We start from the raw sequence: 23,553 nt of genomic DNA on the forward strand, positions 1-23,553 counted from the left end.
TTTATCATATAAATTGTTATGGGGGCCCTGAAACAGGCATTGTTAGAGGGGACGGAGTGCGTCATGCCACACAGCGTTAGAAAGAGAGGCTCCCAGCCTATTACCATGGAAGATGCAAGTTGTATGGCTGATCTGAACGATTATGCGGAGGGATTTAGGGATTTTAAACAACAGTGTAGCAAATGCATTTCCGAAACAGCTGCATCAGGCAGTGCTGAGCTGCTAATAATGTGTTGATTCTCCCGCGGTCTCCGGGCCATATTGGAGAGTGATGGGCACACGCTGGGAGGAATCACTTATTGAAGCATGGTCTGGGAGAGAGACACTTTAAACAAGATCTGAAATTAAAGTCTGCAGGAAAATTAGAGGCCTTGAGGGGGTTTTTTTCTTTTTGATTTGGATGGTGACTTTTTTCCCTAACAAAGCTGTATTCATGGACACAAGACGTTAATTTCAGCCTTTAAGAAAAAAGCACAGGAAGACCAGCAGGGTAATAAGCATGTGACGCAAATGGCCACCAAGGTAGAAATTGATCAATTTAGTTTTAAAAAGGGGCAATTCTTGTTACGTGGCTATGGGGTCCCTAGTTCTGAGGGACTGTTGTTAGACTGCATCAGAGGCAGGCTCAGAGAAGCAATCATCTTGGCGTTAGGGCTGCACCCAGAGAGGAACAACCAGCCAGAGATTGTGTTCACTAACCTTTAGTAGGTTCTGTTAATACATCAGTGACGGGCCCCACTCCACTGGGAATCCAGCCCAGCTGCTCTGCCCTCTCCTTAACAGAGGTTCGAGCAAAGGGCATAGAGAGACTTAGCCTGGTACAGAGCTGAGGGACCATGACGTGCAGAGAGGTATGAGTCCTGGCCTGCCAGGGCCGGCTGTCTGAAGGCACAGTTGCCCAATGGTCAGCACAGGGGCTTGTGAGTCAGGACTCCTGGTTCTGTTCCTGGCTGTGATGCTGCCGGTGTGTGAGATCTTGGGCAAGGCGACAGAAGTACTTAGATGGCAAATGCCTGTGCTCGGTTGCTGGCTGACCCGTCGGTAACACTGGCAGAGGCAGGCGTGGCACTTGAGGTCCCTCGGATGGAAGGTGCCTGTATGTGACCCGCTCCCAGAGGTGCTGGAACAGTTTTCGCAGTGCGGGTGCTGAAGGCGGGAACCACGTATTTGGGTTGTTAGCACTACAGGGGAGTCGCATCTTACGCGGGGGTTAGGTTCTAAAGTCAGCGCGTAAGGCGAAAATCGCGTCTAGTCAAACGCTCGTTGAGTGCAATGGCGGGCGGAATCACCCACTCTACAGGGACAGTATTGAAATGGTTGTTTTTCTCTCTCTTGTTTTGTTTTGCCGAGCGCATATAGTTAAAATTGTGTACGTTAAATGCGCCTATGATGTGACTCTACTGTACTTCACACCGGGGGTGCGGCAGACCCCTACTTCCAGCACCTGCGTCCCCTGCTGCTGTTGCCTTATCTAGTCAGCGTGCAGGGGAGGAGGGTGAAGGCTGCCCTCCATATCCCTAAGAGGGAGGAGGCAGCTGCTCTTTGCAAGCCCTCTCCCGAGGGCCGTTACCCGTAACGGGACGCTGGCTGCATCGCAGGAAGGTTGTATGAGCTCTGCCGTTTTCCCCTGCAAATCCTTCGGGTGCGAAGGCATTGGGAATCCTGCTCCAATCACTCATTTCACCTTTTAAACAAACCAACCCCAAAGCCGCCTCCTCCATGGGTTATTGATGGGAAATGCAACTAGATGGAGCTATTATAAGGGGGGCGTGGTGCATAACTGGTTGGAAACCCATTCCCAGAGAGTAGATATCAGTGGTTCACAGTCATGCTGGAAGGGCATATTGAGTGGGGTCCCCCAGGGATCAGTTCTGGGTCTGGTTCTGTTCAATATTTTCATCAATGATATAGATAATGCCATAGAATGTACATTTATAAAGTTTGCAGATGATACCAAGCTGGAAGGGGTTGCAAGTGCTTTGGAGGATACCATTAAAATTCAAAATGATCTGAAGAAATGGTCTGAAGTAAACAGGATGAAATTCAATAAGGACAAATGCAAAGTGCTCCACTTAGGAAGGAACAATCAGTTGCACATGTACAAAATGGGCAATGACTGCCTAGGAAGGAGCACTGCGAAAGGGATCTGGGGGTCATAGTGATTCACAAGCTAAATATGAGTTAACAGTGTAACACTGTTGCAAAAAAAGCAAACATCATTCTGGGATGTATGAGGAGTGTCCCGAGTCCCGGAGGCCAGGACGCGGGCACATTAAGATGCCCCTGCGGGCGCCATGGCACCCGCGGGCATCGCGTTGGGGACCCCTGGTCTAGATAATATTTAGTCCTGCCATGAGTGCAGGAGGCTGGACTAGAGACCTCTCGAGGTACCTTCCAATCCTATGTTTCTATGGAAATTGTTCCTAGACACCCTCCCCCTCAACCCTGCCTCTCCACCCCGCAGGGTAAGTGTGCTGAGTGTGTCCCTGCTCTCGGCAGCACTGGGCCTTAATGGCAGGGCCCAGCAGGGTCTATCTTGTTAGCGTTCCTGGTGTCTGCAGTCAAAGAGCTGCTCTCCCAGCAACAACAACGCACCCTTGTTGGTCTGTCTTTCCTGTAATGATGTAATCAGTCCCCTAGCTGTCCTGCCCCTTTAAATGTGTGGGGAGGGATAGCTCAGTGGTTTGAGCATTGGCCTGCTAAACCCAGGGTTGTGAGTTCAGCCCTTGAGGGGGCCATTTAGGGATCTGGGGCAAAAATCTGTCTGGGGATTGGTCCTGCTTTGGGCAGGGGGTTGGACTAGATACCTCCTGAGGTCCCTTCCAGCCCTGATAGTCTATGAATCAGAGGCTGCACTCCAGGGGATGCTCAGCTCCACAGGACTGTGTTACATCACAGAGGGGGATGCTGAGACCGACCCAGTCTCCTTCCAGCAGGGTGTGTAGCCGCCTCCATCCTGGCTCTAGGCAATGCAGGCGCCATAGGGGACTGAGTCCGTCTCCCTGCAGGCCCCCCGATAAGATGTTACAGGGAGGCTGTATTTGATCTTAGAGGAAAGGCCACCGTTATGTGAACAGCAAAACACGGCAATCAGGTAGCAGGTGTGTAAGAAGTGATTGGATCAGACGTCTCCCACTGCTAGAGCTGGGCGTGTCCCCGAGGTGGCAGGCCTGGGAAGGGGGTAGCTTTGTGAACTGGCCCCACTGCGGCCTGCTCCCTCTCGGAGCTCCTCTGTCCGGAACTGTCTCTACCCATGTTGTGCAGCCGCTGTTCTGTTTCCCTCCTAGGCATGGCTGACCGAGATCCATGAATACGCACAGCAAGATGTGGTCCTCATGCTGCTGGGAAATAAGGTGAGTTGGGCCCGGCCACAAAGCCAAGCTAGTTCCCGGACAGCCACCCTGTCTCATTGCCAGTCAGGTCCAGAACGCCCCCACCTATGGGAGCTCCGCAGTAGTGGGCATTAGCCATCTGCAGACATAGTTTCAAAGCCTAACATTGGCATGAAATGTTGGGAGCTCTCGGGAGCCCAGGGATGCCTCCATCATGAGTTGGCAGGAAATCCGCTTTGTTCCTTATGCTCCCTGAAGCAGGCATCTCTCAAAGCTGGGGAACCTCCCCAGGAGGCTTCCGCTGCTGCTGGGCCCTCAGCAAGGTCTCTGAGCAAATGTAATCAGGAGAATTAGGCTATAATGGGATGCAGACTGGGCTAATTGTCTGGCAGTGCCCTGCCCTCGCTGTGCTGCGGCATTTGCTGATCCCTGAGCCTGACCCTTACAAGCAATTTGGGCTCCCTTTCTGAGTATCCAAATTACCAGCTGCATGAGTGACCCTGGAGCAGGGCACCCGGTTACTGACATGGAGGTGGGCGGGGTCCTGTGTCTGGGGAGGTTTGTGTTGGCAGAGCCCTGCTCCTCTGACTCAGCCCGTTTGCAGAATTGGGGTGTGTGATACTTCTTGGGGGAAACTCCCATTTCTTCACTTTGTTACATTGTTGCCTGATGTCAGCATGCCCGGAACCTACTGTACAGCGTTAGTGATGCGTAGGGCATCTATCACCTCTTCTCTCCAAAAGCAGCAGAGAGTCCTGTGGCACCTTATAGACTAACAGACATTTTGGAGCATGAGCTTTCATGGGTGAATACCCACTTCGTCAGATGCACGTCAGATCCTTTTACAGATCCAGACTAACACGGCCACCCCTCTGATACTCTTCTCTCCAAGGCTCTTGAGGCACTTTCAATCCACTAACAGATTTTGCTGGCTTCCACTGGGGGAGAATGTGGGCTGAGAGCCCCTGTACGCCACTGTAGTGCAGGCCCTTACTACAGTGGCAGAGGAGGGTTTCCGTCGCTGTAGTAAATCCACCCCCTGGTCAATGGAAGAATTCTTCCGTTGATCTAACTGTGTCTACAGTGAGGTGAGGTTGACCTAATTACATCACATAGGTGCAAAATTCTTCACAGCCCTGAGCAATGTAGCTACTTGACCTAAGCTGAGACTCCTAGACCTCACAGAACCATCATCTAACCCACTGCCAAGATGCAGGATTTGTTGGGCCTCAACCTCCCAAGACAGACGGGCTCCAGCTTCCTTTTGAAAACCTCTAGTGAAGGAGCTTTCATGACCCCCCACGGCGTCTGTTCCATTGGCCGACAGTTTGTACAGTTAGGGAGTTTTTCCGGAGATTTAATCTAAATACTGTAGTTTGAACCCGTTACCTCTTGTCCTGCCCTCTGTGGCAAGAGAGAACAACTTTTCTCCATCTTTTTTATAGCAGCCTTTCAGGTATCTGAAGAGCACGATAGATGTCCCCCCTTAATGTTCTCTTTTCTAGGTTGGGTCTGTGGGTTATTACTTGGCCAGTGTTTGATTCTTGGGTGGCCATGAGAGGTGCTTTCCATCGCTAGGCTCCGGAGGAACAGGGGCGTGTTCGGTATGGAAGACGCAGGCCTGTCTGGAGATCTGCTTTACTGAGCTGCATGGGGGCAGGTTTCTTCCCCAGTCTACAAAGCAGGTCCTTAGTGGGAGGAATGAAGAGGTGTCCGTAGAGTCTGGATATATGTCAGTCCCTGCCTGTGGGGATCTAGCAATGATCATGCTTCTCTGAGGGTTCGTTCAGCATGTGCTTTCCTTCCTGAGAAGCAGAGATCAGGACGGACAGATCCTTGCCTTCTCTCTCCTTAGTGATAAACACTGGGACACCTAAACCGTGACCGCCCACCTGGCCAGGTGTCAAAGGGCCGGACCCAAGTCGCTCGTAAACTAGCGTGGATCCCAACCAGCTGCATCCTCAACCTGGGCAGCTCCCAGTAAGGCCAGGTGCCCTCTGGATCCAAGCAGCATGGCGTTTCTCTGGCTGCCCTGCCCATGCTCCCATGGGTTTGAGAGTGGGAGCTGCGCTAGCCAGAGCCAGGCATGCTTGTCAGATTCTTCTGATACCAGACTCCGATTTTGTCGGCCTGAGACTGCTCTCGCCTTGGTGCTGTAAGAGCTGATTTGCAAGAACATTACAGAAGCCCTCCCGGGAATTGTGACTTGGAGCAAAGCTTTGGGAATGAACAGAATCGCTCTTGTCTTCATTCAGACCAGACCTCCTCACCTACAAATCCCACCTTAGCCTTTCCGTTTCCCGTTACCGGGGAGGGAACGAGAGGCCAACTCCGACGCAGTGCTGGTTGTTTCTGCTAATCTAGGCGAATTACAAACACTTCTTGTTTATTGCATCGTGCCAGCTGCTGGATGCTGAGTCTGATCGGGCCCTGCATGCGTCTGCCTGGGTGTGCATGGACCAGTGGTCTATTGAAGGGCCTCTCTTGTTCGTTCCGGGGTGTCTCTGGGAACTTCTTTGAAGTGAATGCCTTGGTGAGCCCATCTGGAACTTGCTGAATTTAATTTCCATTCCAGCCTACTCTTCCACACCCTCAGGGTACATTGCTCTGCACCCCTGACCCCCGCGCATGGCTCCTTCCCTTTCTCCAGAGAGCAGTGACCCGGCGGTTGACCTGGGCTGATTGTATCTTTGCTGGGTAGAGAGAGAACATCAGATGTGTGCTTGTTTCCCTGTCGACTCGGTTTAGGGCAGCCCTCCCACTCCATCCATTCATTGCAGGAGACTCCTTGGACAAATGCAGCTTTAATCTCTCTCCGGGGCTGAAGCCAAGTGTGTGTTGATTCATTGCTTAGTTCTCCAACTCGATAATTCTAGACTTTCTGCCTTCTATTGAGCCATCATTCAAGGATCTCAGAGCATTCAACATCCATAAGTTAATGCTGCCTCCCATCCCCCCTGCCACACAGGGAAGTATTCGTCTCTCCCTGTTATAGATGGGAAATTGAGGCACAGAGTAGCCAAGAGGATTATTTCAAGGTTAAGTTAATGACAGAGCCATGGATGGAACCCAGGAGTCCCAATTCTCTCTCTTGCTCTGAGCATTAGAACATATGCCCTCTTTCATAGAGCAACAAATTATGGCACAGAAATTGCCCTCCTTGTGCCTTCCCGGCTCCAGCAACTCAAGCTGGTCTCCCCAGCACGTGTATGGGAGAAAAGACGCCTCCTCCTTTGGCCCAGCTCTCTGGTAGAGGAAGTGAAATGTGATTTACTGGTGAAGCGGCGTGGGGCGGGGATGCTGAGTGACTGTACTAGTCATGTCCGTGTCAGCCCGCACTGCATAGCTTTGCCTGACATTGCTCTGCGGATCCATTGCAAATTGCTCTTTGTTGTTATCGCTGCTAGGTGGATTCGACCCAGGACAGAGTGGTAAAAAGGGAAGATGGAGAGAAATTAGCCAAGGTACGTGTCCCCTTGCAGCCCGACTTCGCTCAGCTAAATTAGCTGCTGCTTGCACTTGCTTGGGAAAGTTGCATTTACGGTTAAGCTGTGAGGCTCTACCAGCGAAACAGTGAGCCCCCGGCGCTGAAGGGTGGGGCAGGGGCCAGTCTGCAGTGGGAAGGAGCCTGCGCCGTGCTGCCTTGGATTGGTTGACGTTTTCATTTCTTGTGTTTCTTTCCCCTGCCTCTCCTGCTCTCTGCCTCTCCTTGTGCTTTCCCAGCTCCTCCTCACCCCTCACGCTGCCCTCGCTTTGCCACCTCGCTGCTGTTTTCAGTGCTTTGCAGCATAACCCTCCTCCTGGTACTTTTCCCAGCAAACCCTCCTGTCCTCCCTGAGTTTCCCCTAAACGCCACATTCCCCTCGAGAACCCTCTCTGGCAGGGTCAGGTTCCAAAGCCTCTGTCACTTTGCACAGCCAGAGTCGGATGGGTTTGTTAGAGACTGTGTCTGGAGCTGGGCTCTCTTGTACCAGGCAGACAGCAGGAACCCGTGGCCTGCTCTGGGCCACTGATGGTTCTTGTACTCAGCCGTGTCTTGTCTTGCAGGAGTACGGCGTGCCCTTTATGGAGACCAGCGCGAAAAGCGGCTTGAATGTCGACTTGGCCTTTACAGCCATTGCAAAGTAAGTTAACTGTCCTACCGCTGCCTCTCCTGTTGGAATGCAACCTGCACCGCACCCAGATCTCCGCGCCCTTCCCTCACTGCCACAAAACGAGTTCACTGAACGTTAACCAGTGAAACAAAAACTACCGCCTGCCATTGCCATGGTACGGTGTGGGTCAGCTAGCTTCACCCCCAGCCCTCCCCGGCCACCAAGACAGAATCACGGCCCCCATCTTTAAACCAGCCTCTCTCTTGTATAACTGGAGGGAAAGTTCTTAGAAATGGCCATTTAAAAACCATTGAAGTTGACTCTGAATTCCATTAATTTTTGGTACCAGTTGTATCTGAGGAGCAAGATGAGTTGATTCGAAGGCTCTCTCTTACATTGTCTTGCATCTAGAACTCTGATTTAGGGCAGCACTTAAACGTGCTTAACTTGATGTCTGAAACATAACTTCAGTGGGACTTTAACCACGTGGTTAAGTGCTTTCCTGAGTAGAGACGCTTTCCTGAACCACAGCCTAAGTACCTAGCCCAGGGGAAGATCGCATCGGTAAAGGCTTTTCCTGCCTGTGATTTGCTCCCGGGGTTCCTTTTACAGGCAAAGCGATAACCTCGCGTCTGTCTCTCCTGCAGGGAGCTGAAACACAGGTCCATGAAGCTGCCCAATGAGCCCAAATTCAAGCTCCATGACTATGTGAAGAAGGAAGTCAGAGGCTCGGGATGCTGCAGATCCTAAAGTGCAGGCTCCAGGAGCCAGGGCAGCTGTACAGAGACTCATGCCAAGTGTTCATGTGCCACACTCCCTCCTCGTGGACAGTTTATGTGCATGTGTGTTCATTGTCTGTGTATTCTCGTAAAGGTGAGCTCAGATGTGGAGTGAAAGGAGCAGAAGAAAAGGGTCTTTCTTGGTAGCTCCGACACTGGCTCTGGTGCAGCCACGACATTCCAGGCATCACGGCCCAACACCCCATTGTAGTAGTATTCGTTAATTCCACGCTGTGATCGCTTCAGGTGGGTTGTAAAACTTCAAGTTCCTCCCAGGGGGATTGTCTGTCCCACATCAGTCATTGGGGACCTGTCCATTCCTACGAGCTAACGGTTGCTAATCCTGACATGGGTTTGATGCAGACTTTCTCTAACGTGTCCAGAGAGGAGTTTGGTATTGGTCCACATGCACACCTAGACATCAAGAACTTATCATCATGGTGGCTCTTGACACTTACTCCCTCTGTGGCCTTGGGCAAGTCATTTTGACCTCCTTGTGCCTTGGTTTTCCCACCTGTACAATGGGGATGGTAATACCTACCCAGCAGCAGAGGGCACTGAGAGGATTAATGTTGGAAAGGCACTATAGACGTGCTAGGTATTATTATACAACTGAGGGAAACTCCACCCTCCTACCCCCCACCCCACCATACCTTTGTTTCTGGGCTACCCCGCTCCATTCCATTTTTCTTTTCCCACTCAGAATTCAATTATGAAAACATTTTGGGGCAGGGGACATTTTGTGTGTATTAGAGATCTATAAACATGCCCAAGAAAGATCCCTGTTTTCAAGGCAAACATTTTTGTAGTCTCTCCCTTCTTACATATGTCAGTTTTACCATGTTGTGTAACATACATTCCTTGCTAGAGGCTTCTCCTGCTCTGCCCTGCAAAAGACAAGAGCTTATCTGTCTGGTTTTGAGTAAGCTCCTGCAAACATACCTGTTGTACAGAGAAACCCTGACTGTTTACATGTTTGATAAAGGCTTTTGCTCTCCATTATTGCTGTTTCTAGTATTCGGAGTAAGTAAAAAATCCCAATGTATTGCAGCTTATTCTAACTATCTTAATGTGGGTGATAGCGTTTTCAGACTGCAATGCTGCTTTGATTTCTTTAAAACTCTCTTGGGATAGATCTTGCTTTCAGCTAAAGAAAACCAAGGAGAATGCTATAGGTTTTAACTGTACAGGTTTGTTAAAAGCCTTTTGCTAGCACTGTTCATTGGAATCTGTTATTTTTGTAATGCACTTCTAAATGCAATGTTTGGGGGAGTTCAGAGACATTGTTGCCAAAAGGGGATTTTTAACTGCGGATAGTTGCAAATTTCATATTTACGACTGTCAGGGTTAACTGCACTGAATTCCCAACACCACTTTAATTGTGAAATAAACAGTTACTTTAGTCAGCAAATCAAACCCCCACCAGCTGCAAGCAGGTTGGGGATTTACTTAGCTGATTAAAATCCACCCCCTTGTTCTGTTCAGCTGAACTGAGTTGAGTTGTGATGCTGCATTCTGTCCACACCTGCAACTTGCTCCTGCCAAAGGGAGTGTGGAGTTTGAAAGGAATGCAAGATTCAGGCACAGCCACTGAAGCAGTGGCCTCAGAGTTACTTTTCCTCAATGAGCTGCTTTAAAGGTGAGTGCTGTACAAAGAATTGCAACTTTAACAATAGAGGTACTCTGTTAAGGTCAGTCTGATGCATTTTTAGTAGCAGCAGCAGGGCAAGGAAGAGTCATAAAAACAAAAGCTGCAATCCCGCCCTAGTCAAAACACGGCAATTATTTTTTCCTGGAATTTTTTTCAGATTTTTGCTTACAAATTGTAAACTTTTTTTATTTTAATAAACATTTTTCTTCAAAAAAATTTACCAAAAATTTTGATTTGTTGCCAAAAAAAAGGTCAAAATATTTTGATGAAAATCTTTGGACAGCTGTACAGTACTGCAGCAGATACCTACTCTACCTTCTAGTGCAATAACATATGAACCTTGGCCTGAAGAGGGAGATGCTGATAAATCCCAGCTCTGTGCTATAAATAACTGACCCCCCGCCCAAGACATGCTATTGGATAGGACTCAGTGTGCTGTTCTGCCAGTGTTTGCAGGCAATGAAATGCATCATGCGGACTGCACGTCCTGGCAGTTGTCTCTATGAAGCTAGTGTGCCCTGTAGCAGGGACCCGTGAAGTGCAACGACTGCACTCGATTCAGCAAACTCATCTGATCCCCACCCTCTCGGCCTCAGAGCTGTGTCTGGTAGATCACAGAAGCCACATGCAGGGAGCAGAGTGGATTTTAGAAAAGATGCAAGTGGACAGCATGTTTTAACTGGCATTTGTTCAAGCAGAGCAAAGATGGTTTAAGATCTCTCCTATGAGCAGCTGCTGCCTATTCTCTGGGAAACTATTTTGTTAGTAACTGCAGCACAAACATTGTTTCCTCACAAGAGGCTACCTTCTACATATAAGGTACTTGCTCTCTGGGTAAAGAGCCACGTGTTTGCAATAACAACCATGTGAGTCACACATTAGACCACAGAACTATACACCCTAAAATTGTCCAATTCATGGCGGTTTTCACTTTTTGCAAGCTTGTAAGCAGCAGCAAGGGCAGAGTGGGAGTTGAAGATTAAGGAGATAATGAGTCTGGACAATGGCATTACAGTGTGCAAGTGAGCTTTGCTGTGCTTCCCTTGCTGCTATCATCAGTATCTCTGTCCTGCCCACATAGCTGGCAACAGAGTTTTTTTTAGCTAGCCAGCCTCAACCTCTTTGGCTGAATATGAATGGAGATACCAGTAAGTGGCACTCCTATTTATTGATTCTACTGCTACTGCCTGTGTACCAATATTCTGAGTCAGTACAGTATTTTCAGAACTCATAGGCAGAGGTAGACAGAGGGGGACATTAGAGCATCACTATGATTCATTTGGGCAGTGACAGTCTGGATCTGGCCAAAATTTGCTTCTGGAGCACTTCCTCCTCCTTTTGATCTGCACAGCGAAGTCCTTCAAGGAGCTTTCTGGTGGCTCCTAAATAAAGTACTGCCCCCTGCCTACTACTGAACGAGTACCAACTTAGGGAAATCACCCATAAACCAAAACTTGTTAATTAGAGTCTGCTTTTAAAAGAACTGAGAAGCATATGGGGATCCCCCACTGCAAGACACCAGTCTCATTCACTGTATGGAGAGGCCCAATAGTGACAACTAATTGCAAAGTCCTTCCACAGGATACTTAATCCTAAAGTTCTGGCAGATTGCTGCCATTCTCCTAGCAGGGCATAATCCTTTGAGCTTTGCTGTCTTTGATAAACCTGAAAAGAACCCCCACCTCCATTCTTTACAATCTGCAAGCAGGAACAGAACTATTTAAAAATCAGATATTTAAGTGTGCTTTCCTGCCTTCCTCCCCAATTAAATCCCCCTGGTGTGACGCAAACATTGTTTTAATAGCAGAAATTTAACCACCAGTATCAAAAAACTAAAAATAAGACTAACTGTCCCACTGCACCTGATTCAAGCCCTCTTTCTGCTGCTTGACTTCTGCAGTCTATTTCTCAAAACTACTCTACTGCAGCACTTCCTGGGATTTGTATAAGTTCTTGGCATCTATTTTTACACAGGCTTTTACTGCCCCCAAGCGAGGAAGAATTATTCAGTACAATCATAAACAAGCCTAAGAACCCTGTGTTGTGTGCACTAACAACTTGCTGTCACTTGTTTTACAGTTTTTATGTTCTGTTCCTCTTAATAAATTTTTTTTTAAATGAGCCTGTCTTCACAATGGTATCTTGTTTACAACATTGAGAGCACCCAGCTGAGTAGAAACAAAAATAAAACCCAACACCCTCAACTGTTCAGTTACCCCAACCACAAAAAGCCCCCTCCATTGCTGTAGGAAGCGTCTACTATTTCTGATCTCTCCCTTCCATCTGAAGCACTTAAATTGACTTCACTGCTGGATTGAATTGAATCAGGGAAGATCACATACCTACCCAGGCAGGAACAGCTTTGCCAGGTAAACTGCATTGCAGATCTCCCCAACTGCTCTGGACAGAGTCCAATGTTCTGAGCAGAAATACAGGAGTGAACATCTACACTGTCTACTGCTGTAGGCTTTATGGTAGGTATCTAAAAAAACCTGGAGTTTTCTGCATAATTCCAAGTCAAGTTAAATCTAAGGTTTAACCCTTCCACTCTTCTCTTTGGACATGCACCTCACCAACTGTAGTGAATTTACTATTAAATCCTGCTAGTAACAGACTGGACAGTTCAGCTTAATCCCAGTGATGTGAATAGACTATTCCAGGGGTCAGCAACCTTTCAGAAGCTGTGTGCTGAGTCTTCATTTATTCACACTAATTTAAGGTTTTGCATGCCAGTAATAGTTTTAATGTTTTTAGAAGGTCTCTTTCTAGAAGTCTATAATATATAACTAAACTATTGTATGTAAAGTAAATAAGGCTTTTAAAATGTTTAAGAAGCTTCATTTAAAATTAAATTAAAATGCAGAGCCCTCCTGGACCAGTGGCCAGGACCCAGGCAGCATGAGTGCCACTGAAAATCAGCTTGCATGCCACCTTCGGCACCTGTGCCATAGGTTGCCTACCCCGGGACTATTCAACAATCTGCTTTCTCTCCTTCTAGAGCCTACACTGTCACCTTCCACCAAGGAAGGCTGTGAAAAGCATTGCATCTTACACCACTACTCCTGAACTGCTAGCAGAGCTTTTATATTGGATGTCCTGACATCCCATGGCTACCATGTTCAGGATACCATCAAATACCCACACTGACTTAGCATTAGATACTTGTCAAATGCAGAATGAAAATTTGAGTGCCATTCGCTTAATTTTCAATATGAGTATCCAGCTCAAAGGCCATTCTTAGATTCTCTTTGACTAACAAGATAGGTTGTTTGGTATTGCCACAAATTTGCCATTATCCAATATAATCTCCCTGCTATTACTGAACTGTTTCCAGTTTTCTCCAGCTTTCTCTCTTTGCAGTTTAGTTTTTTCCAAGTATCAAGACAGCTTTCTGTCCATTACTGAAGGCCATAGTAGTAAACCAAAGAATTCCTCATTGCATCAACTATTGTAGAATCAAACATCTGGCCAAAATGTGTCATCTAGCTTTTGTTAATAGGGAGTTTCTTGTTTAGACTGTATCTACCAAGGCCATCTTTGAAAACAGAAGAATTGCTAGCTTTAGCTGTTACTTCAGGGGAACAGTGTACTGAGATTTAGGACAGCTTGATTCTTACTCTACTAGTGCCTAGCTGTGTGCTCTAGGCACATCACTTGTTATAGTTTTCCAATAAGACTAAATGGGGATAAATCTTCCCCCACCTCACAGAATAAGGCTGAGGGCTAGGGTTGTTAAACCTTGGGCCAAAGCCACATGCTATAGAGCAGCATGGAATTAAGGACAGTCTTTGCCAGATAAATGTTTATTCTTGCTTCCACACCGCAGTGTTTTAACAGCATATTCTGCTGCTGCTCTTGTTCCCCCGCACAGGCACTTTTCTAATAAGCAATACAACTACCAGTGGTGGTAATATCACAAAGGCAAAACTTGAAGTTCCTGTTTTAACCATTTAATGTATTATGTTCTATATATTTTTATTTGTAAAGATAAAGCCAAAGAAATGCCCCCTGCCCTTGAAACAATACTGAGTTTTATGGCAGTTTAGACTAGCACCCCAGAAAGTTCTATCTGCACAAACAACCTTCACCCAGGAGTGAACACTTATCTTTGACATGTATGTGAATCAATAGGCAAGTCTCATACATTAAAACAGCAGCAAATTGTTTCACTTCTTTTAATAGCTTACATTTCACTAATACAATATACCTTTCATGTTTCATTCAAAATGCATAACAGGTCACACGTGCTTTAAAGTAAATCCAAATTAAAGCCTCTGCATTTGAATTAATAAGCTTTACAGCTGTTTTGATGCCAACAATGGAAGTGAGCTCTTCTGGTCCATTTCATTCCTACAAAGGGAGACAGCAGCATTAAACTCCAACCAGTAAATACAAAGTATTAAGACAGGTTGCAAACTGACTCCCCCGCCCATAGATTACAAACATCTCTATTCCAGTCCTTGTCAGAGGATTTTCACCTTACCTGAACAAGATTTAAAGCTTCTGAGCCTCAGCCAAAAAAGCATAATCAAATACTGCAGGTACAGTTTTCAGACGAGGTGTCAGAAATAAAGTAGCTCATCACTGGCTCAAGTTTAGTGTTTGCTGGCCCCACTGAAACATGCAGGTCATTTTGGCCTCATTTTAACAAGAATCACTGGTCTAGACTCACCTCAACTTGCGTTGACCAGAGCATCAAGTAACCTAAAAAAACACAACACCCCACTTAACACATCTCAAACAAGTAATGATAGTTACAAGTACAATGTGCAGCCTCAGACATCAAGTGTAATCAAGTACTGCTTGGGCAATACTCATACGAGGTGTCAGAAATGGAAAGCTCATCACAGGCTACCCGCGACAGGCCACGTACTGCAATGTGGAGGTTGCTGCAACAGCAGCTTGTGTGCCCTCTAAGTTGGGCAACCATTCATCAGTCACAGACCCCACGGTTAAGTTTACAGTAGGAAAAACAGGTGCATTAAAACCATGATGGCTCTGAAGTGAGAACCAGCGCACCCAGGGCAGCCGTGACACATTAGCCGGCCCTGCAGCTTCGGCCTGCACTTGGCATGGGGGGGATGCGAGTCCCAGTTACACAGATGCACTTGCACTAAGCTACGTCTACATGAGCCGAGGACTCGACCCCTGCCCTCAGCGCCCAGCGCAGCCCTACCCAGCTGGCCCCGCCTTGCGCACACGAGGAATCAGCCTCGAGCCCAAGGCAGGAGGCGGGTAACACGTGCCAGGCGGAGGAGGGGGGCTGGGCTGGGCTGCGTGGCCACGCCCAGCTAACACGGGTTACAGCCGCCGCCGGCCCGTCCACACTAGCGCTGGAGCGCGTGTTAGCGGCCCCGCGTCCAAACCCTTCCCCACCGGGCGGCCCCGCCGCGCGCAGCCCACACCGGGGACTCCGGGGCTCCGGCGCCGCTCACCAGGGAGCGGCCCTCGCGCGCCCCACTGACCCCCCTCACCTCAGCTACCGCCGCGCGGAGAGAATGCGCCCGCCTCCTCCCGCGACCTTTATAGCCACAGCCGCCGGGCTGCCATTGGGCAGGCTCCCTCCTCACGCACAGCCAGTCACAAATACGCTTTTCGGTTAAGCTCCGCCTCCCCCGGCCCTAATTGGTAGCTGCTCCCCTCACGCGCCCGTCCTACGAGAGACTCGTCTTTAGCCGCGCGATTGGGCAGTAGGTGTGAAGAACGTACACGAGTGACCAATAGTGACATGGATTGTAGCAGAGACTGAGCAGATGAGCACCAATCAGGGAAAGGCGGCCTAGGGCTGCTGGGATTTGTAGTCCATACGGCCCGGGGTTCTCTGTACAGCCGAATGGCAGGGGGCGGGGGGCTGGCGATGAGGGACTACAACTCCCAAGGAGCCCTAGGACCTGCGCTTCCGGCCTGGCTAGGCAGGCCCAGCAAGCGCCGGGGCAGCAGCTGGAGGAGGCGGAGAGGCAGGAGATCACTATGGGCCGGTACCGGCCAGCCGCGGTCGGGCCGCCGCCGCCGACCGGTGAGTGCGGGGCGGGGGCCGGGTGGCTGAGGGCGGGGAATGGAGGGGGAGGGGCAGTGGGGGGCTGGATCACGAGGGGAGCTGTAGGGCAGGGAGGGGCATGGGGAGGCGTCTGGGGTAAAGGATCTGTGTCTGGGGGGGCTGTGTGTGTCTGGGGGGGCTCTGTGGGGCAGGCTGCAGGTGAGGAGAATGGGGAGGGGAGCTGTCAGGGGTGGGGGGAGGCTGTGGGGAGGGGGCTCTGTGGGGCAGGCTGCAGGTGAGGAGAATGGGGAGGGGAGCTATCAGGGGTGGGGGGAGGCTGTGGGGAGGGGGCTGTGTGTGTCTGGGGGGGATCTGTGGGGCAGGCTGCAGGTGAGGAGAATGGGGAGGGGAGCTGTCAGGGGTGGGGGGAGGCTGTGGGGAGGGGGCTCTGTGGGGCAGGCTGCAGGTGAGGAGAATGGGGAGGGGAGCTATCAGGGGTGGGGGGAGGCTGTGGGGAGGTGTCACTGTGTGTCTGGTGGGCTCTGTGGGGCAGGCTGCAGGTGAGGAGAATGGGGAGGGGAGCTATCAGGGGTGGGGGGAGGCTGTGGGGAGGGGGCTGTGTGTGTCTGGGGGGGCTCTGTGGGGCAGGCTGCAGGTGAGGAGAATGGGGAGGGGAGCTGTCAGGGGTGGGGGGAGGCTGTGGGGAGGGGGCTCTGTGGGGCAGGCTGCAGGTGAGGAGAATGGGGAGGGGAGCTATCAGGGGTGGGGGGAGGCTGTGGGGAGGGGGCTCTGTGTGTCTGGGGGGCTCTGTGGGGCAGGCTGCAGGTGAGGAGAATGGGGAGGGGAGCTATCAGGGGTGGGGGGAGGCTGTGGGGAGGGGGCTCTGTGTGTCTGGGGGGCTCTGTGGGGCAGGCTGCAGGTGAGGAGAATGGGGAGGGGAGCTATCAGGGGTGGGGGGAGGCTGTGGGGAGGGGGCTGTGTGTGTCTGGGGGGGCTCTGTGGGGCAGGCTGCAGGTGAGGAGAATGGGGAGGGGAGCTATCAGGGGTGGGGGGAGGCTGTGGGGAGGGGGCTCTGTGTGTCTGGGGGGCTCTGTGGGGCAGGCTGCAGGTGAGGAGAATGGGGAGGGGAGCTGTCAGGGGTGGGGGGAGGCTGTGGCTGGTTGGGTGACCGGGCACTGGTGTGATCTGTCCCCAGCGCTGCAACAGGGGCGCAGTTTGATCTCCCCTGCACGGGGATGGTCGGGCCTGCTGCTCAGTGCTGGTTCTAGAAGCTCAGCACCTCAGGGGTTAAGAGGCTGTTGGCCTCTCTGCGTGGGGGCACTCTTATTGGTTAGCCTTGCCTGGGATTGACAAGTGTGACACATTATTGCGACAGCTGTTCTGTGCTGCACCTGTGTTTAGCTAAGTGGTTGACAGCTGTGTGGAGGTGCTGAGCGCTGCAGTTGGCCGCTGGATAAAGCTATGCACACGGTTCTCTGGGATGGCTCTCTTGATTGTTGTTTCCTTGTCTTTTATTAAAAGTTAAATAATGTATTAAATTCCAATATGGGGGTTGTGACTGTCCTGTGCACATCAGAGCCAGGTCTCCTTATGGGACACAGGCCTCAATAAGTCTTGGCTGCCTCTCGCTCTCCATATCTCTTATCTCAATACCTTCTCTCTGCTAGGTGCTATTTTATGTACTACTTTATCATACAGTACATTTCAAATCTATATTGGCTAGTTGTGTTGCATGTCCTGCCCGGGGCATGTGCTGCTGATTATCCTCTATTTCTCTTGATCACCTTAAAAACCACATTTCCTCCAGGTTTGTGCCCTTAGCTTTCCTAATACTGGCCTTTGTGTTCATTTAGTAGTAAGATTCTGCAATTGCCTCAAACATATTTTGGTTACAGATCTTCCTCTTTGGGGCAGAGTAGAAAATTGCTCTTTGAATCTTTCATCTCAGATTGGCTCTTCAGTTCAGCTTGATTTTCATGCCAACCTCTAGCATGTGACCAGAGCCACTTTTTCCTGCTTGATCAGATTTCAACCCACTGATCTTTTTTGTTCTGTGGAGCTGTGAAGCGTGGGCTCTCTTTCAATTCAGCTTGCCTTCGTGCTGGGATCCCATTGTAAGCCACTAATCGGGAACCTGTCTGCTGTATGCTGATAGACATGAAAGGAAAGATCAGTGTAGACATCAACAACTTTTGATGCACATGTAACAAGTAAGGAGCAGGTTACCGTGTTCTCCCTGTGGAGATTAACTACTCTGTAAAGAACCCCTGTGTGGCAGTAATGTATTTTCTGAACTTTGAAAATGGTACTAAATCATTCCTTTCTGCTCTGGTAATTTCAGTTTTTCTCCTTAAAGTCCCTGTGCAGTTTCAATTCACCTCTGTCCTAACCTGATTAGGTAAGTACCTGTTGTGTTTCAGCATAGAATGGCTGCTGGGTGAGCAATCTAGATAGAGCTGGAGTATCTATGTGCTCTGGGTTGGAAGGGCTGTATAAGTGGGTGAGGGCCGGACTGTGCCCTGGTTACCCTCGCCATGCAGAATGGGGGCAAGCAGGTCAGCCATCTCCATGGCAGCATCCCTGCCTGCTTCTCTGTCTGTGCATTGCCCTTCTTCCCCTCCCCACTGGCTCTGGAGACTTTCCCACTGACACTGCCAAGGGCACTGAGCACTGAGTTGTGTTGCCAGGTAATGGTGAGGGGGCACACAAAGCCTCCATGCCCATAGACCAGTGTCCCTGCAGGATCCTTGCTTCATTCTGCAGTTTCTCCCCAGCAGAAGAATGCAGAGAGATTCTCTCAGGGTTTCCTGGCCCTCTGTGGGTATTACTGCCCGGAGGCACAGCTGTGCCAAAATCTCTCTCACGCATCAGGTGAGATGAAGGAATGGAAATATGTGCCAACTACCTGCCTCTCTGTGCATGCATGCCCAAGTGAGTTAGGAATTGATTTGTAGCCATATGTGTGACAATGAATATTTATATATATTTACATACATAACTGCATAGGGTTGTTCGGTTGGCTGACTATGTTCCTGATGCTGCTCATAGCAGAGCGATGAAGTGATGCTGGTTTCAGACAGGGCCTTGTGGGATTCTGCAGGGAATCAAGGAAGTGTGGGCTGCAAGACATTGCTTCCTATACCGGGTCTACCTGACATCATTACTGCACTAGTCAGCACTTGTCACTTACAAGTTTCAGTTTAAATCCTATGCCCAGAAACCTGTTTTGCATCCGTGTTGCTCTCCCATTTGTCCAGCCTTGGCATTCTCCCAGTCAGAGGAAGATGAACGGTTCAGGAATGTAGAGGCAGCTGAACCTAGCCAACGCATGAAGGGCTCACTGATGTAAGTGTCAGCAACTGGGACAAGCTTGAACGTTTAAAAATAAATTCAGCTCCAAGTTCCTCCATTGTCAAAATAATTGCTGTTCAAATCCCCCTTAGCAAATCGCAACGGAGGGTTCCTGCATCCACGGGCAGGAGCTGGGAGTTTTGTTCCCATTAGTTAGCGTTCGTGCAGCTCTTGGAACATGCCAAGGTTGCTATTATGTGAGCTGCCAGGACTAGCGGAAGCCTGGATACACTTTCTTTAAATAGGAGATTGCAGCCACACACGGTAACTTGCTAAAGAATCTCTTTCTGTTACGGGTTCCTCATCTGCCCAGTTTGTCCCCAGCAGGAATTCTGCTGGGTTTGGGAGCAGACTGTGGCTCTCTGTGACAGTCAGGGGATATGGGGGGAGAGGAACATCTCACACCTTTGGAGCTCTGAGGAAGGGAGACAAAGGGTTCCTTGTAGCCAAGGCTTGCTGGGCACAGTCTAAAGGGCTCCGCATTGCCGGAGTCCGAGTGCAGACCCTCAGTCAGCACCGCAGAAAAGGAGTTTGCTCCTTTGTAGCCCAGCCCTATTCTGCTCTGTAACAATCCCTACAGTGAAGGCAAAGATCTAGGCAGAGCGGGATTAACCCTTTCCTTAGCAATCCATCCCATTCCATTTGTTTAACCTATCTGTAGCTATACCATTGCTCATCATTGGAGAAGCACTGAGGTGAGTGCATGGTGCAGTCAGCTCTTTGGAACACATTCAGCAGTTACCACTTAAAGAAATCTGCAGTTATCATTATTCATGGTATTACCGTAGTGGCTAGAGGCCTCAACTGAAAATGGGTCTCCATTTTGGTAGGTGCTGCATATGTACATAGTAAGCACTGGGCCCTGCCCCAGAGATTTTAGAACCTAAATGAACAAGGTGGGAGAAAGGGCTTGGTATTTGACAGTGAGGAACTGAGGCCCAGAGAGATGAAGTGACTTGCCCAAGGACACATGGGAAATCTGTGGCAGAGGAAATAGATCCCAGCTCTCCAATCCCAGTGCCTTCACTCCCATGCAGTGGGGATGGAGCTTACTGCACTATTTCCCAGAATCAGACTGAGGAATGCCACAGTAAACTCAAATATGACAATCTGGAAAGGGCTGGATTCACTTTCTGGAGTGCTCTACACTGTGGCTGATCTTGCTCAGCTGCAAATAAAATGCCCCAGCAGGGTGCGGCTAGGAAAAGGTGAAGATCAGTTTCTCTCTGGTGAAATATTCCTAAGTGGTGTTGGGCAACCAAGGCCAAACCCATGCACAAAGGGGTAGGTGTAAGCATTCAGTGAGTGAAAATAGCTCCAGGAAGGAAGCCTAAGAGATGTGGTGTGGTGTTAGGTAACAGTAGTACCTGTATTAACCCCTCCACAGCCACGCTGGACAGCCATCAACGCTGCATTCGTGCTGCCGGGGTGAGAAACCCAGAGGCAAGAGGTCTGGGAGTTTGTTCAGTTCAGTTTGTTGTTCTTGCTTGTGCAACTCCCCGTGGCTAGGACATGGTCTGCAGGAAGCTGTGTCATGTGACGAGCTGGAGGGGAATTACAGCGAAAGGGATTGTGAAGTAAATATGTTTATCTGGGACTGATTCTGAGTGGTGCTGAGCATCCTGCAACTTCCAGTTGACTTTAGGGTGTGCTATGGGTGCCCAGCACCCTCAGGATCAAGACTTTTTTTTATTATGTATGATCTTAACTCTCCCTTCTGGCTTTAAAATCTATACATCTTCCACTGTGATGTTAGTCCTTCAGACTGCTTATGGCCCCGGTCAAACAAACACATCTCCTCCAGCCAGGTCATCCAAAGGATGCAGAGAAGATCCTTCCCAGTCTTCAAATATGAAAACAAGCAGATTTTAAAAATCCTGTTTGCTTTTCACCCTTTTACGCTGCTTCCCACGCACTCAGACGTCACTTTGTTCTCGTTGGGCAAAGGATCTGGGCCTGCTCGGTTTCCCAAACAGGCACAGTCCCATCACTGCGGCGTTAGGGGTCTCCGTGGTGTATAAGTGCATTAGAAGGTTTGAGTGAGGAATTTTCACCCCCTCCCTCCCGGCCTAACTCGGCTCCCACTGAAGTAAAGGGTAAAATTCCCATTGATTTAAATGGGAGCTGTGTTAGGCCAGTGCAGGGCACATCTGAAAATCCCACCACCAATTTAAAAAGCAAAGCCAAAAAATGCGTGTTTGTCCCAATGTCACTGACAGAGTTTTGGTTCATTTTGGATGTTGCAAACTGTCCTCTTCCCCATAACGCAGCCTCCGGTGGGCTTCAGCTGAGTCAACAGTGACTCTTAGGAGCTAGGATAAAACATAACTAGGGGGTTGATTTGAAAGTGATGGAGAAAGGGCCGCATGTGTTTCCCCTTGGAGATCACTGGCTGCAGCAGGGACAAACCTAAAATCCTACAACCTGATGCTTATCTCATTGGAGCAGGTTTCACAGGCCTGTAACTCCAGCGAGCCTTCTCCTGATCTACATCAGCGTTAGCTAGTCAGACAGGCTCTCCACTCAGTAAGGTTCCCTGGGGCAGGCCAGAGTAAATCTGCGTGGGGAGGGTTTTCCTTGCTAGTCTAATCTCTTTGGACTAGAGAACAACCCAGACAAAGCCGAAATGAAGAGTTGGGATTGGCTGAGCTGTGGGATTTTCCAGCTGAATTTACATATCACCCACTTCTCTGCATGCCTTTCTGTTTACATCACTTAAGAGCCAGCGCACACAGATAGTGGACGAGACATTTTGAAAGAGTAAAAGTCTGCCTGGAGCTGGAGCGCTTTGTCCTGGGAGCTACTTGGCCAGCTTTGCTTCTTGCTTCCAGCTTGACTAGCCCCAGTGAATTTCGTGCAAGGTAAAGCCCCGGGTAAGGAGTGTCCTGTGCATGTGGGCAGAGTTTCTGTTTGAAGCACAAGCGGAAGGTGGCTGTTGTTTTTTAGTAATCAGTGACAAGTGAGGGAAGTGTTATGCGTGTTCATAACTGTGTGCAAAGCTGAGTAAGGAAGCTGAATGGAGCTAAAATTCAAGGCTCGGGGGATTCTACATTTCCAAAATGTGTCACAAACGCTAACTAAGGAGGTCTTGTCTGTCAGCTACTCTTAAAAATGCCACTGCATTGTAAAGTGCTCTGTGTTATTAAAGGAAACGTTTGAATGGTTCATTAGTATGGGATTTGGTACATTTTCTATCTAAAAGCTGCTACTAGTTTTCTGCGCTTACATTTGGAAATCACCATTGTCACATTTATCTGAAGGAATCAAGGGTCTGTTCTCAAGTGTCAAAGTGCACGGGGTTCCTAGGTCCGTTCATGGCTATCTTTTGCAACCCGTTCCAGTCCCTGCTATCAGTAGTATCTATTTCCTTTGCTCTGATGCTAGTTGAAAGTTTCTCTAGCAGTAGTGTTGCCTGGCTTGCATTGCAACTGATTGTTTCTGTTTTAAGCAGCAAAGTTCAGGGAGATGGAGTAATAGGAGCAGACAGCTGAAACACACTGAAATTTTTCTCTTATTGCTTTTGTGACATTTCTAGTAGGGGGGCAATGGTTGGCATATTTCAGATGAGTCTTTAAAGCAAACCAGTTAAACCCAGAACATGCGTTAAGCAAGTCATCCAATTTCAAAGCAGTGTAAAAAAAAATGTACGCTACATATGCTTGGGTAGAGATTATGGCTTGTGTTTCTCGGAATGCCTTTCAGCCAGAAGAATCCCCATAGGGTGCTTTAAAAAATGGAATTGCTGGACCCTGCCAGAGGAATGCAGCCACCATTAGGATGGAACATAGTGGCTGTTTAACAGCGGACAATAGCAGTACACAGCAGTTTAGGACAGGAGGTAAAGAAGAAAAAGTCATCCAACTGGGGTGAGTTTTAGGGAGGCAGAATGTAATGTGCTGATTTTAGTGTGGAGGGTGAGGCAGGTTTTTTACCACTTGGCAACAGTTCCCTTGATATTGACAGGGATTTCTTCGATCACTTATTAATCTTTACCACTGGGTATTTGGTGGTGTTTAAATCCCCTCACATTTCAAGTGAAAGATGGCATTGAAATCCACTGCAACCAATGTGAGTCAAACACCAAAGGTTTGATTGATTGAGGACAGATTAGTTTCTGTTCAGCTGCTGCTTTTTCACAGGCAAATTCCTCTGCCACAGAATATTTGAGGAGCCTGTGTATGAATTATGGGAGCTGTGGAAATGAGATCAGGGTCTGTGTTTGCACAGTAATTTCCTGGGTCTGTTATCACTACTTCTGGGTTGGGCAGCTAATTCTGACATCCTGCCCAGAGTAGACAGTTGTGCTTTGTTTCAGATGTGTATTTCTTGTGCACATAAACACCACCACCAGGGCTGAGGTTGGGGTGGA

The 23,553-nt window shown here is 49.2% G+C and overlaps 2 protein-coding genes, 1 long non-coding RNA gene and 2 other non-coding genes across 9 annotated transcripts in view; 2 read left to right on the forward strand and 3 right to left on the reverse strand.

The window, feature by feature from the left end:
- Positions 1-11,948, forward strand: part of RAB26 (RAB26, member RAS oncogene family) — a 191,169-nt gene extending 179,221 nt beyond the window's left edge. The window contains exons 7-10 of one of the 3 annotated variants that reach the window (XM_044979688.1): positions 3,288-3,353; positions 6,740-6,796; positions 7,380-7,456; positions 8,074-11,948. In XM_044979688.1, the coding sequence (XP_044835623.1) occupies positions 3,288-3,353; positions 6,740-6,796; positions 7,380-7,456; positions 8,074-8,176 (303 nt within the window). In that variant the 3' untranslated portion in view covers positions 8,177-11,948. The remainder of the gene's footprint in view (positions 1-3,287; positions 3,354-6,739; positions 6,797-7,379; positions 7,457-8,073) is intronic. The other 2 variants (XM_044979689.1, XM_044979690.1) reach the window with 2 other exon arrangements.
- A 2,069-nt stretch (positions 11,949-14,017) lies between these two features.
- Positions 14,018-15,438, reverse strand: LOC123344443. Its single transcript, XR_006572553.1, has 3 exons — positions 15,331-15,438; positions 14,529-14,560; positions 14,018-14,206 (listed from the first exon to the last, which is right to left on the reverse strand). It is a non-coding gene; the product is annotated as an uncharacterized LOC123344443 (long non-coding RNA).
- Positions 14,362-14,446, reverse strand: LOC123344784. Its single transcript, XR_006572664.1, has one exon. It is a non-coding gene; the product is annotated as a small nucleolar RNA SNORD60 (small nucleolar RNA).
- On the reverse strand, positions 14,627-14,709 carry LOC123344785. Its single transcript, XR_006572665.1, has one exon. It is a non-coding gene; the product is annotated as a small nucleolar RNA SNORD60 (small nucleolar RNA).
- Positions 15,439-15,734: 296 nt separating the features above from the next.
- The window catches only part of TRAF7 (TNF receptor associated factor 7), a 45,162-nt gene continuing 37,343 nt past the window's right edge, over positions 15,735-23,553 (forward strand). Inside the window, exon 1 of one of the 3 annotated variants that reach the window (XM_044979335.1) lies at positions 15,735-15,872. The gene's annotated coding sequence lies outside the window, so the exon portion shown is untranslated. Of the gene's footprint in view, positions 15,873-21,898; positions 22,058-23,553 lie in introns of those variants that run through there. The other 2 variants (XM_044979337.1, XM_044979336.1) reach the window with 2 other exon arrangements.

The sequence above is a fragment of the Mauremys mutica genome, chromosome 11 (genome assembly GCF_020497125.1).
Source record: "Mauremys mutica isolate MM-2020 ecotype Southern chromosome 11, ASM2049712v1, whole genome shotgun sequence".
In the NCBI taxonomy this organism is placed as follows: Eukaryota; Metazoa; Chordata; order Testudines; family Geoemydidae; genus Mauremys; species Mauremys mutica.